This window comes from Parasteatoda tepidariorum, chromosome 7, assembly GCF_043381705.1.
Source record: "Parasteatoda tepidariorum isolate YZ-2023 chromosome 7, CAS_Ptep_4.0, whole genome shotgun sequence".
Lineage (NCBI taxonomy): Eukaryota > Metazoa > Arthropoda > Arachnida > Araneae > Theridiidae > Parasteatoda > Parasteatoda tepidariorum.
Genome location: NC_092210.1, coordinates 5,376,140 through 5,395,952, shown reverse-complemented (window position 1 = coordinate 5,395,952; position 19,813 = coordinate 5,376,140). Strand labels below are relative to the sequence as shown.

At 33.5% G+C, this 19,813-nt stretch overlaps 1 protein-coding gene across 2 annotated transcripts in view; it reads left to right on the top strand.

Annotated features, from left to right (window-relative positions):
• LOC107449704 (semaphorin-2A) overlaps window positions 1-19,813 on the top strand; it is a 305,010-nt gene that overhangs the window by 229,227 nt on the left and 55,970 nt on the right. For both annotated transcript variants that reach the window (XM_021146653.3, XM_016065315.4), the window contains one exon: window positions 3,737-3,788. In XM_021146653.3, the coding sequence (XP_021002312.1) occupies window positions 3,737-3,788 (52 nt within the window). The remainder of the gene's footprint in view (window positions 1-3,736; window positions 3,789-19,813) is intronic.

The following is a 19,813-nucleotide window of genomic DNA, read 5'->3' as shown; positions in this document are numbered from 1 at the left end:
TTAATAAGTAATTTTATTAATTAATTTATTTAATAAATTTATTAATTTTACATGCATAAATTGTACTTGCTTTTTAGGTAAATTTGAATATTGTCTAAATGTCCATTCATTCTATACAGTTGCATCTACCCATTCATTCATAATATGTTCAGTTTTAATGGGAAAAAATAAAACTTTTTTTTTACTGCATTAAATTTCGAATGTTGAAATTATTGTTTTCATATTAAATCAATTTTATCATAGTAGAATAATTTTTGCCTCTTTTTAAGCACTGCGTATGTTTCGAGCGCAAATTAGTCTTACGTAAATGAATATGAGTTCAAATAATTAATGAGCATGAGATCAAATTTATCTACAGTGAAAATAATTGATAATTTTTAGTCAAAGTTTATCTGCTGCGCAAATAATTAGTAATCACTAATAAAATTTATCTGCGGTGCAAATAATTAACACGGCTTTAACGAAGCTACAGTAATTTGTGTTCCATAATTAAATTTTACTTTCTTTCGAGATAACTTTGAATAAAAGTGCTAGCTGTCTGTACTTTGTTATTAAACTTCATCGATAACCATAAACTATCAATTTAATGGAAATCCATTCAAAGCGACGTGCCCCCTCAAAAAAAAGTTCTCTCCTTGGCAGAAGCCAAGACTCCTGCAGTGGTAATTTAATTGAAACCATGGACAATCGCCAAAGGAGATGTTCAATACTTGGATGAGTCTCTTCCTCAATCGCTTTTACATCGACAGGTCTGCCGCGATCTACACATAACGCACCGTTGGATCTGTTTCAAGTTTTGATAACTCCAACGACTTAATTATGTTTCCACTCTGTTGTTAAATTAATCTTTCCTTCTCGTATCGTTGCTCTGAGATTGCCTGCTCGACGGCGATATGTTCTTATCGAAATGCTGATGCATCTAGAATTGATTTGTTTTAATTATTAAGTTTAAAACGGTAGCAATTCCAGAAACAAAACAAAAATTGTGATCGCCTTTCGGCGATCACAGATTACTCATTGGCGAAACGATTGTCTAATTTTTTTTCTTCTTTTGCTTCAATTTTAACCTTTGGGACCTTGTCAAAGTTTGGGACCCTCTTTATTTGTGATATTCACCTGAATTAGCATTGAAAACAATCCAGTTTGAACTGGAGGTTAGAATTTCTGGTTCTTAATTAAAAAAATAAAATAAAAAATATCGTTCAAATGATGAAATTCTCTTTTATTCACAACTTAAGATGTTTTTATGGGATCTCTCTGGTCCCATAACTCAAAAATAAACGTGAAAAAAAGTATTCTAAAAAAATTATCCAACACCAGCAATGCATACAATGACGACGTATGCTTACAGTTTACTATTACTCTTGAACACAGTTGAAAAGTATGATGACGTCCAAATAAGGTGCGCACGCCATCAAACCCAAAACAACACCCATTTTGCCAATGGGTAATAAGAGGCCGATTGATTCTTGGAATCCAAATATTTAGTGTGATAACAAATTATTTTCACTTTCAGTTTGTATCCTAGATTCATTTTGATTAAAAAAAAATAATTTGCACTAATGCCAGCACTTATATAAAAGCAGTAATTATTACATTATTATTAAACTTATCGAGTAAAAAATAATTATTTTAAATCTAATTTATGCAAGTGTGTCATTTTATTAAAAAATATTTTTTTGAATTTTATAAAAAACAAGGTAAGTATGTGCTTTATTTACGTCGCATTAGAACTGCATAATGGGCTATTGGCGACGGTCTGGGATACATCCCTGAGGATGATCCGAAAACATGCCATCGCAATTTTGATCCTCTGAGGAGGAGATGGTTCCCCTGCTTTGGTAGCACGACGACCTGCGCACGTTGTCGATTGAACAGTTTAACTAGGACAGATACTGCGCACTTTCGGTGCCTTCGCATGCTGAGCAAAGGGATACGCGCTTACTGACCGCAGCCAGTGTTGCGTGACTTCAGTGTTCAACTAGAAACCGTAACCCACGATCAGTCCACTGCGGGACTTATAAAAACAAATACTTCTTTAAAAAAAAGATATTTTCTGCGATTAAACAGATATATTTCACAATAAATTTAGGTACTTTCCATTAAGAAAAATATTTTCGCTATACCCCTGTAAAGTGTGGTACTTACCACTATAAAACATATACTTTCTACTGTATAATGAGATACTTGCTATTTCAAGATGAAATAAACGTCTTCTTTCGGTAGGTACAAAAAAATAAAGTTCATTAACATTGTGAAGAATTTGAAATAGTTCAGAGAGAACAGTACTTTTATTAATCAGTCATTAAGTTATTTACTTAATTTAACGTGTAAAAGCTTCAATTTCTCCATTATTTAACTGTAACGTTTAACCGTCTTCTTCGGTATCTCATACGTGTATGTCTCCATCTCTTTAAAAATACTAGTTATAATAAAAAAAAAATTATATCATAAATTCAGGTAAAGCAAATCTCAGTCAGACATTTTATGCAGACGAAATTACGTTTAAAAAAATCTCTCGGCTGCATTAGTTTTATGTCTTGAATGCTTGCTTTCATTGTTTTTTCAAAATGCCCAAAATTGAAATGGTTCATTGGAGTTATAATATGTTTATAAAAATATGTTTTGTATATATTACTCTTGATTTTCACTTACGTTGTTTTTTCAATTGGGTACTTGCATTTCAAGAAGATTACCAATACCCACACTATTGACCTATGACGTCAGCTCCAGCTGATCGTTTATCAACAAAATGGCGTGTTAAAATTGAGCTAAGTTTCACCACATAAGTTAGAAGGTTAATTAACATGAAGTTAATTAAATACAAAGCCGTATCGCTCATCGAATTTGTTGATATATAATACTTTTTTCTCTATTTTTTTTATTACTAACTTAGATTTATTATTTGTTTAGATAATTTATTGTAATCTTGATTTTATTTTTGTTTGTATTGTGCACCTGGCAGCTTCTATGCATAATTAGTTTGTTTATGTTCTACACGGTTTCGTGCCCGTCTTTTTGTAAGCGTATAGTGAAAGAATTAAAATCTTTGTGAACGAATGTAGAATGTGTTACTTAAGAGAATGAGTTGCTATCGTAAACAAATGCCACATTTCAACAGCCCATCACGATCGAGATACACACACTACGTCACTTGCAGGTATCCCATTGTACATCAGTACTTTAATTTACAAAAAAAAAATAATAAATAAATAAAGGTTGTTTTTTTTAAACTTAGTTGTAAAAGTTAAAAAAAAAAAAAATTCCGTTGCATTCTAAGTGACTTTTTTAAGAAACAATCATAATTTGGCATATTAATAGTTTATTGGTACCCCTTAATTTTGTTAGCCGTAGTTAGTCTTTTTTTTCTGATCATTATTTCTGATGCAGATAGCTTTAACAGTAATTTTATAATAACTCTTCTAATGATGCGATGAAACAGTGCAATTTACATTCTTTTAGCTTTTTTTTCCTCGGTTTTCCCCCCCTGGCGGCTTCATTAGTTCTTTAAAGATTAAATTACTAAGTAATAGTTGCCTTCATTATAATTTAAAGATGCAACTTTTTCTACATTAATCGCTTTAATTGGTTTCATTTATTAAAAAAAGAAATGTTTTATGTATATTTATCTGCTTCGTTATATTTGTAATAACCTGCTTGTGCTGTGTGCTACTATTGCTTGTTTACAAATTTCGTGCTTGTGACTAATTCTTTTTTTTTTCCTCTTCCATTTTAGGGACCGTTTGTACAGGTTGAATTTGAACAATGTTAATAAAAGTCGGTGTGACGTAAGTAAATGCTGTTATTTATTTCTGTTAAGCAGGGCTGGCAATAATTGTTTTAAAAAAAAATATCTGTAAAATTCTGATTTTATTTTCATTAATTTTTTTTTATTTGATTCTTTTTTTATGCAAACAAATCTCTGATAAAATTTATTAGTAATATGCTTAATAGTACTTAAAAACAATATTGTAACTAAAGCACTTAATATTTCTAACTAAAATGGTTGAAATAATTCTATGATTATTACAAACTAATCACTGAATATTATATAACTAAGTATTATATTACTAAGTATTTATTTCTGTTATACCGAGGTGGAAAAAATTGTTTTAAAAAAATAAATATGTAAAAACTTTTTTTTTCATTAAATTTTTATTCCATTTTTTTAAAATTCAAACAAAGCTCTGATAAAATATATTAGTAATGGTTAATACTATTTAAAAACAAACTAAAAGTACTTAATATTAGAAAAAGTAACTAAAGTACTTAATATTTCTAACTAAAATGGTTGAAATAATAATATAATTATTGCAAACTAATCACTGAAAATATAAACTCATAGTTGTCAAGCCTAATACTTTCATAAATTTGTTAAGACACTGTCGCAATGTGTCGGTTAGAAATCAAAGGAGGAAAGAATTAATTTAAATCAGGAAACATAAGATAGTAATAATAAGTTACTCTTGGCTAAATAAGTCTTTCTTCCTTATTTATATGCACGAATAACATATTTGATAGAAAATTTAAAAGTTTTTCTATTTAAATAAACATCAAAATAAATGGATAATCAATTTGCATACTGAAAAGTTTTAATACGAATAATATAAAAGTTTTGCGTCACTTCAATTTAGTCCTTTTTTTTACATCTAAAATTTATTTGCTGGATTTTGATTCCTGCTGTAGAATTATTTAACTTAAGAAATGTTGATTGAACCTTTAATTTTGCGTTTTAATATTANTATTACAGACGCCATTTTCGATTCGTATTTCGTCTAATTTATGTGTCGATGGAGGTGCACAGATTCTATTCATGATAAATTTAGACAGTATCTGTTAATAGATAATTCTGTGCACCTAAATCTGAGAATATTCAAGCTTAATAAAGAAGTGAGTTGTTTTTTTCCTTTTCTTTCTGCTCCTACTCCATTAATTTTTGCTTCGATTCAAAATCCTTTTTATTGGGTTTATTAATTTTGCTTATATTGAGTTCATTGCAATTTTTGCCGATGTTTTGTTGAAATTTTCCAATGTTTTATTGAAATATCATTATGTTTTGGCCGCCATTCCTGTTACCACGATGTTCCGCTCAAACAGGAATAACGCCAAACATAAGTCGCCAATTTCGCCAAGGGGCACCCTCAAGTATATTTTTCCCGAATCTCTTTAACGGTAATTCATATTAGTATATTTAATGTAGTTTGCACCTGAGAATAATAATTGTAAAACTGTTCATGAGATCAGACACCGAACTAAATAACTTTATCTTAAAATGTAATTTAGAATTACGTTATTCTAATAATAATAAAAACAATCCTCTTAAATTCTTAATTTAGATAGCAAACAAAATCAAAAACGTAATAATAACAGTGCAGGTAAATAAATACCTTTAAATTAAGGATGCAAAAATATTCACAGTAGAACAATACCTTTATAACTTATATCAGTTTTATACTGATGACAGCCGAACCAATATGAAAATGAATGTGGGAAAACTGGATCCTACCATGTGATTTTCCGGCCAATAAAAATGTACCAACAACAATGGAGAACTGCGACACCATCATTAGATGTTTATATATAGTTAGATTACGGAAATTTATCTTACTTATTAATAACTCTGCCGTGGAATAACAACGAAACTTTAAAAATTTGAAAAATCTCAAAAAGATATCTTTTTAGCCCTTTCAGAAATGTTACTTTCCTGATAAAAATGTAAGTTTTGTAGCATTAATAATAAAAATGGTTTTTCGCTTAGTTGACGATAAACTAGATAACCAACACTCAACCCTTCTATCGGGCGATCCTTTTTAGAAAAGAGCTTTTCATTTATCCGCAACGCATCATTTGATTTCCCATCAATTTCTCCACACATAAATTCCCTACCACTTTCATAAATATTAAAAATGTACCTTTATCCAAGCAGTCTTGCGTGCCTCCTTGCAATTTCGGTTTACTACAATTTAGCCATCATTCATTTCCAAGTTTTGATACTTTACGAAACTTAATCGAACTTTTATGTCCATCATGTTTGGCTGAAGAATTGATTTACCTGTTTGTCTGGATTTTATATTGAAAATTGTCTGGATTGGTTTAACGCTCTCAGCCCTGTTCTTCTTGGTTAAATCTATTTTTCGAAGACACTATCGTCAAATGAAATAACGCCTGTTTTGCTATTTTCATAATTGCTGTGGTGATTAGTCAGCTTATGTTTAGCCAGCGCCCTCCTCGCTGGATTCTAAAAATGGCGCAAAACGTTAATGCAAAGAAAAGCCACAAATTTGTGAACATAAAAAGCATTTTTGATCTAGTTTTATAATATCTAGAAAATTACTTCTAAGCTTCATTAAGCCGCGATGGCTCAGGGGATAGAGCGTTCGCCTTCCGATAAGGCGAACCGGGTTCGAATTCCGGCGATAGCTGGTCGATACAAATTTCGCACCCGGCTTGCACCTACCACAGTCCTGTCGAAATATCCTCAGTGGTAGACGTATCATGGGTTAGAGTCCCCTTACCACCAAGCTAACCGTGGGAGGTTCTCGTGATCTTCCTCTCCATGTAACGCAAATGCGGGTTAGTTCCATCAAAAAGTCCTCCGCGAAGGCAAATTTCTCCCAATACTTGGTCCAGATGTTCCCTTGCTTTCTGTATTGGGTTCAAAATTACAAGGCTGCAGAGTTGGACATTAGTAGTCGTGAACTCAAAAATTGGGTCGGCAGTTCAACGGCGGTTATATTTAAAAAAAAAAAAGATACCATAAGGTTACGGAGTTCCGCTATATAATACTTTACATGGGTCGGCTGTTCAACGACGGTTATAAAATAAAGCAGTTATACCATGCACATTTCTTTGGTTACCGTAGGCTTATGGTGTCTTGCCATATAAATTTCTATGGTTACCAAAAAAGTTCTCCATGAAAGCAAATTTCTCCCAATTCTTGATCCAGGACTTCCCTTGTCTTCTGGATTGGGTTCAAAATTACAAGACTATGGAGTTGAACATTAGATTGGTAGTCGTAAACACAAAAATTAGGTCGGCGGTTCAACTATGGTTATAAAATTGTTCTGTACTTTTTAACATTATTTTATTATAAAGACTCTAAAGACCCTCTCCCCCATATTTCCTATTTTGTCAACTAAAACTCAATTGTTTTTTCTCCATTGGAAAAGCGAGGGGGTTTAGTTTTAATCTTAACATACAGCTCTAGCAAATGCTAAATTTTCAGTCGTTGTTCTGCAACTTCAAATTCCTCAAACGACAAATTAGTTGCCTTAGTAACTGTTAAATCTCCCTCATCTATTCTAATGGGAACCATAGGGAATCTCCCATATATGTTGTCTTTGAGTATTTTGAAACAGAAATAATCTAATAAATGTTGAATCTATTAACAATTTATGAACAGAGAATTGAATTAAGCGAATGCAGTTCGAGTAATTTGACATTAAAATGATGCTGATTAGATTATTTCTTTCTAATTTCCAGGAAATATTGCTACTGTGTATAACTTTTTTTTTCTCGCTCTCTTAGCCATTGCTGAAATACGTGAATTAGAATGTCAATAGTAATTTCTTTCGAAATATTTATTATTGATTGAATTTAAATTATAGTCTGCTTCATAAATTGCACACCCCTACAAAATTCAATAAATCATTTAATAATGGAGTTCTAATACATCTCCTATAAAATGTATCTTTTTTGAAGTATTGCTACTGTGAATAATTGTTTTGTTTTTCCTTAAGTAATTTAGGAATGTAAATTAGAAAGTCAAAGCAAGATATAATATTTAATATATTTGTCGAATTCTGAATATTATTCAGGATTTTCATTAGTATCTAAATTATAAAATATTTCGTGATATGTGCTCAGATAAATGAAAAGGTTTTTTTCATACTTTGACATAAACCATAATATCTTGTTATCATGTTTTATTTAGTCTGTAATCGGGTTTATCCGTACAACGTTTTAAACAAAATTTTTCAACAGCGTATTTATTTCTCTCTTGTGCTAGCCAAAAATGATCTGAGCTACAATTTGGAAACACCTGAGAAATTTCATTTTAATTCCCATCTAAACTTTAAAAAGTGAACTGGACATTGATTAATTAATTTGGAAAAGTTTTTAAGTTAAAGCAAAATTTTTTGGTTTCAAAATTTCCAACAATGTTCTCTTTTTATAAGTTAACTAAAAGTAATCCTGGCTACCATTTAGAAATAACCATAAAAATTTGTTTTTAATTCCCCTTTAAACATTGGAAGGTGAACATAGGCGACAACAGAAGAAATGTTTTATTGAGTCGATAATATGGTTCATCCGTACAACGTTTCAACGTAAATTTTTCAACAATGTATTTATTTCTCTCTTGTGTTAATCAAAAATGATATGCGTTACAATTTGGAGGCACCATAAAAATTTCATTTTAATTTCTATCTAAACTTTAAAAAGTCAACTGGACATTGATTGATTAATCTGGACACCGTTTTAAAAGTTATAGCAAAAACGTTTTTGGTTTCAAAATTTCCAACAATGTTCTCTTTTTAAGTTAACTAAAAGTAATCCATTTACAAGCAACCCTAAGAATTTAATTTTTAATTCCCCTTTAAACATTAGAAAGTGAACATAGGCAACAACAAAAGAAAAAAGACATATTTTAATTAAATCCGTACCCATAAGATTTAAACTTTTGTGTGCTGCATGGGTTATAGGGAGAGAAACTCATCTGGTAGGGTGTTCACGCGTGTCCATTGCGTGACGAGATCACATTAGTCCTCAGGGGGGCCCGTGAATGAATTTTCAAAAATATATCTATGCTCTGCACTGGAATGATATAATTACCTGATAGGAGTTGCTCTAATTTGTTTTCATCATCATTAACTGCTTTACAGGAATTATTTATATCTCTTTTGAAAAAAGGTTTTCACTAAAGCCTTGTTTTATTTTAGCTAGTTAATTATTTCATTTTAATAATCCCCCCTTGTTTAAAAGGAAATATTTATGCTCTGCGATTCACCTTGAGTTGGAGAGAAAAGTGTATGCATTTTTAAAACTGTGGTAAAAGAGTTGCTTAAAAGGGTTAGCCAAAATGGTAGAATGGTTTGTTTTAGTCACTCATTTGAGAATAAATACGAGGAGGGCATTGAAGTATTAGAATTTTAATTGTATACTGCCCCGTAATGACTGCCTTTAATATGACAGTGGTGGCAGTTAAGTAAATTGAGTTGCTGGTCGGAAGGTACATTCCCTTGACAAATTATTAGACGCACTATAAGATTCTGTGTAAAATCTTAAAAATCAGGTGATACTATACAGCTTTATTGTTTTTAAGTTACTGAAACCGGTTTGCACTTGTTTATGTTCGTGTATCACTGGCTTAACATTGAAATGCAATACGTTAAATATAAATACAAATAGGAAGTATATAAAAAATCTCCTGAATTAAAACCCATTACATGTATGTTTAAATATAAAAGTATTGCATTTAAACACGTGCAAAACATGTCATTATTAAAAAACTATAGTGTGTCTAATGATTTGGTCTAATTATTATAATATACTAAGGCAGGAGTGGTTAGGCGTCCTCGAATATGAAAATAGGATATTCTTTCGAGAAAATAAAAATAATGGATTCAAGTGTTCATCGAGGAATTGGGCCTGTACTTCTCTTTGAAGTACGTACGTCTTTCCATCTTTGTTTACAACTGCCTTCTTACTCATTTTTTTGTCATGTGTGCTGGAGGTGAGTCTAAATGATTTTCCTTTGCTTCTCACAACAGGGATTAGCTTTCAGCTTACAGGGACTGGCATCACAGATTGGATTTGCCTTGCTTCTCACAACAGGGATTAGCTTTCAGGGACTTGCACACTAATATAATACCTGATATAATAAATACTGTATATTTATATAATATATCGTCCAACTTATCCAATAGTCTAATTTTTATTATGTATCGTCTAATTTAACCCATTGATACACGAACATAAACAAGTGCAAACCGGTTTCAGTCACGTAAAAACAATAAAGCTGTATAGTATCACTTGATAATTAAGATTTTACATAGAATCTTATAGTGTGTCTAATAATTTGGCCAGAGACTGTATATGTATAGTAAGATATTGATTTTGATAAATTAATTTAAGAATAAAAGCCCGTCTAAGAAGCTATACCATACGAGTTTTTTTTTTTAAATCGAAAGTTTTAAAAAATTTTTAAATCTATGCATTGACTTTCGTCATTCGGGTATCAGAAGTGTGGAGAAGCCCTACTCTCTCAGAGGCACTATAGAATGTGAACTGTCTCTAACCGGGATTCGAACAAGGGACCTTTCTGAGATGAGGTCAATTCTGTAACCACTATACAGTTCTGTCGGCGATAAAGGGGATTGTTAAGCAAACTTATATTTTGATATTCTCCTTTTTCTTACATTTATTTATTTATTTTGAGTTTAAAAATTTCTATAAAACAAAAATTTTAAACACTATTTCTTGAGCCACGATGACTCAGGGGACAGAGCGTTCGCCTTCCAACGAACTGAACCGGTTTCGAATCCCTGCAATGGCTGGTCTCTGTGAATCCGCATCCGACTCGCAACGACCACAGTGCTGACGTGACATATCCTCAATGGTAGACGGATCATGGGTTAGAGTCCCTTTACGGCCAGGCTAACCATGGGAGGTTCTCGTTTTCTTCCTCTCCGTGTAACGCTAATGCAGGTTAGTTCCATCAAAAAAGCCCTCCACGAAGGCAAAATTACTCCCAATACTTGATCCAGGAGTTGCCTTGTCTTCTGGACTGGGTTCAAAATGACAATGCTACGGAGTCGAACATTAGTAGTTGTAATCCCAAAAATTGGGTCGGCTGTTCAACGGAGGTTATAAAATAAAATAAAACACTATTTAAGCGATCTTTAATTAGGATTTTTCAACACGTATTGTTTTTATTGTAATATAGAATTTGTGATAAATATAAGCACCGTTCTCGAAAGAAACAAAAATATTCTATCTAATTCAATAAGCACTTTTGCGATCGTTTGCCCATCTGTTCCATGGACAACCCCTGCCATCCCCCCAATGAATGAGGAGTCAAACCGGGAGCAAGGTGCCACGCCATAAATCATAACTAGATTTGTGAGTGCTGTTTATATGCGTTTGTAGCGCAGGGCGTGGCTGAACCGCCAGCCTCACTCTGCTATATTATATAGGCAGTGGTCACGCAATTCCCCCTTCCCCTCTTTTGCATACACCCTCCCCCCTATTTCATATCTTCATCAATAGAACTGGAGGGGGGAGGCGAAAGTCCACTCTTTGAAGGGGGAAAGAAAAAACAAATTAATGCCAGGCCTTATAGGAAAAGGGTGTTCGTGTACATAAAAGTGGGATGTTCCGGGCCAAGTTTCCCATGAATGTGTCTTTTATTGAGGAGATTGGCAGTAAGAGCATGTGGGGACTCGTAAAATAACTATTTTCCTAAAATTACTTTTTTTTTTCCTTTGTGCATTTGGGTTTTATTAGTTGCCCATTAAATCTTCTGTGCGGGAAACTAATTGGTAAAAGCTTATCTTGAACTCGCCCATGCCAACTTTTAGAACACAATTCGAATTCATTTTCGAACAGCTATCTTTTTTTTTTAAATATGTGTAACTTCTGCATGAACCGCTGTTGTCCACGCTTTACTTCAAGAGCCGTTAATGCGCACCTATCCTATCTGAGCTGCAAAATTAACTAGGGTGATCCATTAAAGTCTGACATCGGGGGTTTTCCGCTTCTTTAAAAGAACTTCATAATCGTGCGCAAACATTTTTCGATTAGCTTAAAAAGTTTTCGAGATACAGCGAATTACGCAAAAAATAAAATTAATATTAAGGGGTCCAAACTTTAGAGCGCTCTCCTGACCAAACTTTTGGGACCACACCTCCCGGATTGCGATTACTCCCTATATTTAGAGGATCAAAAATCTCAATCCGTCTTAGAAAAAGGTATGTTTATTCAGAGAAAGTATGTTTTTGTGCCTGATTTCGTAATTTTAAATATCGTCTGCACTTATTAGTTCGGATATTTGAGATAACCCCCTCGAGCCATTAAGTCCTCGAAGGTGAAGGTTCGAAGATTAGATCAAAAGTTAATCAGAGTGGTCCTTTTTTTTTTCTTTTTTTTTTGCACTGTACACAGTCAGAAAAAAATCTGTCAAACTTTTTACCATAATCATTCATACCTTATGCAAGCTTTCAAATTTGCTGTAATAAAGAGTTACGTTGAACCGAGTTAGTAAAGTTGAATCATAGCATCGTTCAAATGTCCAGGATAACATGGCTCTGTCCAAAATTTCTACCTGTATATGATGTATGAAAGCTGTTCTCTCCCCCTTCTATATTTTTTATTCATTCCATTTTGTGGAAATTTTACTCGCTAATCATGTGTTCTTAAGAGAATGCTTTACTATTTTTCTTCTTTTCATGATAAATTCTGTTTTATCGCCGTTGAAGTTTAGGTAAAGTTTCAAATGGCTTTTCACAATATACAATCAGGATTACGCAATTAATCCTACCTTAATTTGTTTGTATTTTGATATTTTAAAAATATTTTTTCAGCATTTGAGTCTTTAGGCATCACCTGAACATGGTGCGTATCGTTTTTAAAAACGGCTTAAAGGTGCTTATTTTCGATTTTCGTTTTTTAAAAACCCATAAAGGTGCTAATTTCATAAAAAGTGCTTTATTTTTCCCTTTTCGAAAATGAGATTTTTTTTTTCTCTACCATGTCGATTTTTGCCACGTATTATGCGGAAGCGTGGTTATCGCAAGTTTCTATTCAATGTTTTCACAATTCATTCAACCACAATCCATTTCGGCGTACCGTCGGTCCGCAACGTATGATAACCCCAATTATGTTACATATTTGATGAAATACTTTGAAGTCCGCATGTACGTATGCTGAGCTTAATTCGTTGAGATTATTGCACTCTCATGTGCAACTCTGCTGCATTTTGTAAGATATTCTCCATTTCAGGCTTCATTTTCCTTCCTCTGAAATCGAACCGAAAAATCTCTCGATATTTTTATGGTGGCTAATATAATAAAAAAAAAGAGTTCTTTGTCAGAAACTACTTATTTTATCACGATCATGTAAAGTCTTTGAAAATTATTTTCTATGTATATAGTGCTTAAAAATTTTTTAAGAGTGCTTGAAAAAAGTGCTTCAAAGGTGCTTCTTTTTTGTTGAGAGATTTGGCTACGCACCCTGCTGAATTCACATTTCTTATACGTTGAATAGTAAGTAACTTCTGTAAGTGAATGTGAATTTGCAATGAAAGTCTTCTCGCACTGTTTAGCATCCTCTTACTCTTAAGGGGGTGTAGATTAAGAACCCTGCCGATGAACTATTCAATTCCTATTTGACTCTGTCTATTCAATTCCTATTTCTAGATAATATAGAATAAGGAAGTTCTCTGTTTAAGCAATTTCAATATGGATTCGTTAGATTTAAATTGTTCTTTTAGCATCCCATCTTACGCCTGACTGAAATTATTCCATCGTTTCATTAACTTTCCAAACATTGTTTTCAAATTACTCGAATGTTCACTGGTGACGTCCAACCAACAATCCTCTATCACCCCGAGAAGGAACGAAACCCCTCCCCCCTCCCCGATCTTCAAACATTTCATGCCAGAACGAATAATTGAATAACCTGGTCGCCCTGGTCAACCCACACCCTCATGAATAGAGAAGCTGGCAGTTGACCGAATCTAATGATGGTCGCTAGTTGGGTCAGGCATAGGGGGAGGAGGAGATTAATCAAGTGCCAATTAGCTGGACATGATGATTAGTGTTGCTCGGGGGGATGGCCCATGTATTGAAGACTACCGAAATTAGAGTTTTCTCCTGTGTCGTGACCAACTGCAGATGAACATACCTGATGCCAGGTAGACCGTCTGAGATTTTAAAAGCAATTTTGAATTAGCTCTTTTGAAATTCGTTGTTATTGTATCTGTAATTTAGAGCTTAAAATATATTTTGGTCTGTAATTAGGCTTAAATATTTGAAAAGGTTTTTTTCCCCCCCAATTTTACGTGGTTAATAAAAACATTGTAAAATTTAAGCAAATTTAAGTTCATTGTGAGGTATTAAACCAATGTTTTAGAAAAAGGTTACTACAATAATGGATTCTTTTATTTATCACTAAGAACAAAATTATGTATTTGCTTCAATATATAGATTTTTTTTTTTTCAATATCTTCTGCAGATTCTGTTGATCATTGTACTTTAACTAAACTAATGTTGGTAAGTACCCAAATCTGACGAAAAAAAAGTATGTTAATACAAAGAAAGCAAAAACAAAAAACAAAAATCGTATGTTTAGGAATCTGATTTCGTAACTTAAAATATCGTCTCAGGGTGCGTAGCGTTTTAAAAAGTGCCTAAAGGTCTTATTTTTTATTTTTAAAAATCCTTAAAGGTGCTTTTTTTGGTGGGTGTTTTTAAAAAGTGCTTAATTCGCCCTTATCGAAAATGTTTTCACAAATCATTCAAACACAATGCATTTCGGCGTACCGTCTTTCCGTAGCGTATGAAAGCGCCAATCATTTTACATGTTTGATGAAATGCTTGCGGGTCCGCATGTGCATATACTCAGCTGGATTCAGTGGGAATTATTTTTGCACTATCGTGCTCTGCTGCATTTTGCAAGACATTCTCAATTTACGACTTCATTTTTCCTCCCTCTGAAATAGAACCGAAAAATATATCTTTTTATGGTGGTTAATGTAATCAAGAAAAATAGTTCTTTGGCAGAAGTTAGTTATTTTATGATGATCATGTAAAGTCTTTGAAAATTATTTTGCATTTTGTTAATGTATATAGTGCTTAAAAATATTTTTAGTGCTCTTAAAAGTAGTTAGAATGTGCTTATTTTTTGTTGAAGGATTGGCTGCGCACCCTGTCGTCTACACCAATGTGCTATAGCACTTTTAAATTTAAATCTTCAAATCATTAATATTTTGTCTTAGAACGTGATAATCCGATCATTAGATCAAAAGTTATCCAGGGTGATCCGTTTTTTTTTTTTCCGTACCGCATTTAATGTACAGCAAATATAGATCTAATATAATTCAATCCATTTCGAAATGTAGATATAGTTGATGGTAAGAAATAACAATCGTCATATTACTTAACTGTTTAGAAAGATCTTTTCCATAAACATTTCGGGTGATAATGAATAGTGTGAACAAATATTGGATGTGCAAAAAAAAGATATTAATAATAATAATTGAATGATCAACATTGAAAGGGGAAATAATCTTCTGCGAGTGTTAAAGATGCTATCAGAGGAAAACTATTTTTATACTCCCTCTCTTTTTAGCCAATATAAAAAGGGTTTTTGGATAAAGGGAGACATCTGTGTTTGCCTTCTCCCCAGACAGAAACTAAACTAAACAAGAAGTCCCTCTTTTAAAAGAGACGAGTTGAGTTGTATTCTTTGTGGAATCTTTTTCATCGATACGAGGCGGCGACACGTCTCTAATTGAGATTATCTAGAAAAGGTTTCTCCGTTCCTTTTTTGAATTTCTTCTTCCTTTCTTTCGGTGGGAAAAAAAGAAGAAATTATCAGCTCCTGTTTTTAGCTTTTTCCTATTTCCCCCCTCCTCCCCTTGTTAGTCTTGCCTATTAACTGACTGGTGGCAAAGAATTTTTTCCTTCCTAATCTTTTTCTCTCTCTTCACTTTTTCCTAGTTTTGTGATGCTTGTTTGCTTTTTCGTTTTAAAAATCGTGTCGGGAATTTTATTTCAAAAAATGGTATACCCTATGGGATTTCTGCGCTGTGATTAGATAGACATGTGATTCGAAGGTGATTCGTTTAGTAATGTATTTAGATGTCTTAATTTCGTGATCATTTACCTTTTGCTATTATACATTTTTGTGAGCTACTCAATGAAATTAGACCTGTTGATGTATGGAATTTCACTACATAATCTACTTAAATTACTCACTAACATCTTAATGCAGCATGCTGGAATCATTCATGTCCTTACATAACGGCTTATGTTTGATAACCTGACCTAACTTTATCAACTGAATATGCTGTATTTCTCTTACTAATTCATATTTCAGTTTCCGCTCTATCAGTTTGATTCACATTTTTTTCCTACAGAAGGAACGTGTGTTTCATTTTCGACTTTACCAATGTAATTTCCTCTTTTCCTACTTAGGGAACATACACCGAGGGACCAAATTATTATAACCACCCCCTCACTACACTGTTGGACCACCTTTAGCCCGTATTACTGCTCAAATTCTTCTTGGCATAGATTCTATGAGATGTTGGTTGGGGAAATTTGACCCCATATCCGATGAACAGCACTTTTCAGTTTCGTCAGATCCAGAAGTCTGATGCCTCGTTCAATCTCATCCCACATATTCTTAATTGGATTGAGATCTGGTGATTGTGTAGGCCAACGAAGCAAGGTAAAGTCACCGCCATGTTCTTAGAACCATCTGACAACAATACGAGCTGTATGACAAGAAACATTGTCTTGCTGAATGTAACCATCCCCGGCAGAGTACACCATTCACATAACAGGATGTACTTGATCTACGATAATACTTGAATACCCTTGGGCATTCAGACTTTGTTCCACTGGGATCAAAGGAGCTATGCAATGCCGAAAAAATATCCCCCAAAGCATAACATTGCCTCCACCAGCTTGAACTACAGCTACAGTTGGGATCCAAACTTCCGTGCTGTTTTCGCGAACCCTTCCATCTTCATGATGTAATTGAAAACGCGTTTCATCTGACAATATGACCCTTTTTCCAATAATCTACTGTCTCCAATCCTTATGCTCCTTTGCAAACTGAAAACGTCTGCTCTTGTTCAAGGCTGTCAGCAGAGGCTTTCGAACAGGTCGTCGGCTCCCATAGTATGGTGCAATATGCGGAGCACAGTTCTTTCAGAGACGTTCTCAGTTGCACCTATATTAAGATTCCTCGCTATTTGACGTACTGTTAATCTTCTGTTGGAGTGGACAATTCTGGCGAGTCTCCTTTCAGTTAAGCATTCAGTAGCCTGTGACGACCACGACTGCTTGTCTCTGTACGCATTAAAAACTGCTGCTCTCGAACACTTCACAAGAGCAACCGCTTTGCTGATACTGGTTCCGACACACAATCATCCCGCATTAAATCGCGTTTTTTGCCCATTTATCTGAGAGTAACAAATTGCAATGGATGGTTCGCTTGCCCTTGCATTCTCTTTTTGTAGCTATCTCGCCCTCTAGCGGCAACATTGTGGCACAATAGCTCATTTTTCATAAAACTATCAGGTGGTCATAATAATTGGTATGTGAATTCTCCTTTCCAACTGCTGTATAAGTTGCTTTCGTTCGCTTTTTTTGAAACGATACCTTATGCTAGAATACTGGTAATCTGTCTAATGAGTACGCATAATGGTAGTATACAGATAAATGATTGCTTGTTTAATTCTGGCCTCTATCTGTTGAATTCTTTTGATTTCTGCTTTCATTATCTTAACTTGTCATTACGGGCGATATTAGCTGAATTCTCACATTTTCTGCCCAGTGGACGTATGTTTTAATTTTCATCATAAATGCGTCATATGGATAGGTAGGGGTCTGGCGGATGTTATATAGGTTTAATTTATAGATTGACAATATCTATTGGATTTTCACAATTATCATTGACAATAACACCGATTCACAAATATCATCGCCTGTAAACAGATTGTTTATGATCTGGCAGTCTTTTTTTCTTTTCTTCACTTGGATATTTTTTTTTCCTTTTTACCTTTAGTTTTTTAGGAGATTATCTGGTTTTCCAAGAAATCGTGCTCTCATTTATTATGATTATATACATATGTTACAGTGAATGACCGAAATCTAGAGAATGTCGACTTTCACCGGTGAATGTCAGCAATCCCATAGTCGCTTTGATGAATGTCAGAAATATTTTTTATATCCGATTTGATATTAATTTATTCGTTGATATTATTCTATTTATTCGATATTTTAATATCTGCTGAGGATAGATTAGGAGAAACATCAGTGTTCGGAGTACCGGTAAAATGCATACTGGGCAGTGGCACTTGACATTAAAGAAACATCCATGCATACCGTGTAAATGTATACCTGGCAGTGGCACTGAACCTTAAAGCTTCAAAGTAGAGAATACCGGACAAATGTATACCGGGTAATGACTAGTGTGCAACTAGACTGATATATATTCAGGACATTTACCAACGCGACTATGCGATTGTTAACATTCACCGGTGCGAGTCAACAACTACCAATTTCGGTGTTTAACAGTAACACATAGTTCGGAAAAAGACGAAACTGACATTAAAAAAATTTTTCAATTTGACTTACTTAAAAAGGATTACTAAGTATGGATCGGTGGTCAAAACCAAATTTACACAAGACATTTTAAAAACAAAACAAACTTTAATATGATATGATGATAACCAGTATTATAAGAGCTGACATTTCCCCTTGCTTTTACATTCCTCAAATTATAAAATCATAATGACACGCAAAAGAAAAATATGTAATTGAATTAATGGGAGAGCACCATCTGGTGGCTTTCAGAGACATTACTGTAATAAATAAATGTAATCCTCGAGAAAGAGTTAAAATGTAATGTTGCAGATCATCCTTTTTATTTTATTTTACTTTTTAGAGTCTGACTTAGAATATAAGCAATAGACACGAAGACGATATTCTAAAAATATTTCTTAGCTAGTTAAAATATTAAGTTTTTTTTTTTTTTTTTAAAGAAAAAAATCTTTGTCTTAGAAATTTATTGTTCATAGCTCAACTTAAACTTTTGATTTATTTTTCTAAAATTTTGTCGAATCTGTTACATATAAGCTCCATTATTGCTAGATAACAAATCACTTGTGAAAAAAAAAAATTTCTATATGCTTAATATTCGTCTATTACGAGAAATATTCTTAACATTAATGTTTTATAATGGCATTTATTTTTGTGATCTTGTCCGCCTTTTAAGATTACAAAAAAGGGGGTCTTCCTTCAGAGTAAAAGGAAGGTCTGCTTGCAATAAAACCGATGTGGGTGTGCCAGTCTCCCCCATTCATTCTTATTCCCCGCAACACCATCCAATGATGCATATTCCAGCAGAAGACATGGAATTCAGATCCTGCAAGATGAAGAGCCGATTTAAAGCAAAATGGCGCTCAGTCACGAAGGGTTTTCAAACATCGCGAGTGCCCATTAAAGTGAGGGTTCATGCAGTTATGTGTGATTTATATGACTGCATTTCGAGAATATTTCCTCCTTTCTGAGCACGATCGAAACTGAAACTAACTCTGTATTTTTCTTCTGTGTGATTAATTGCTTTCATCAAGGATGTCGTATCCTTGTTTGATTGGAGATATGCGATTGGAATTGTTCCTTCAATTCTGACGCACTTTGTCAACGGAGAATTATAGTTTCGTGTTAGGTGCAGGCATTGATTTCGCCCATTCAGTTACTACATTAGTGTGTTTAAGATCACCGGTGTCCACAGCATTAAGGTCTATCTCCGTTCAGATGGATACATTTAATGCCATGTCATTTTAATTGATAGGTTTAATATTGCTTCGCTGACTAACTCTTGACTGCACTAAAACTGTTTCTGTTTTTGGATGATTTCTGATTGTAATTATTATCATCAACGATGTCGTCTCTTTGTTAGTACGTTCAATTCCGACGCACTTTGTCAACGGAGAGTTATAGTTTCTTGTTAGGTGCTGCAATTGATTTCTCCCATTTTGTTTTTCAATTACTACATTAGTGTGCTTAATATCCCCGAT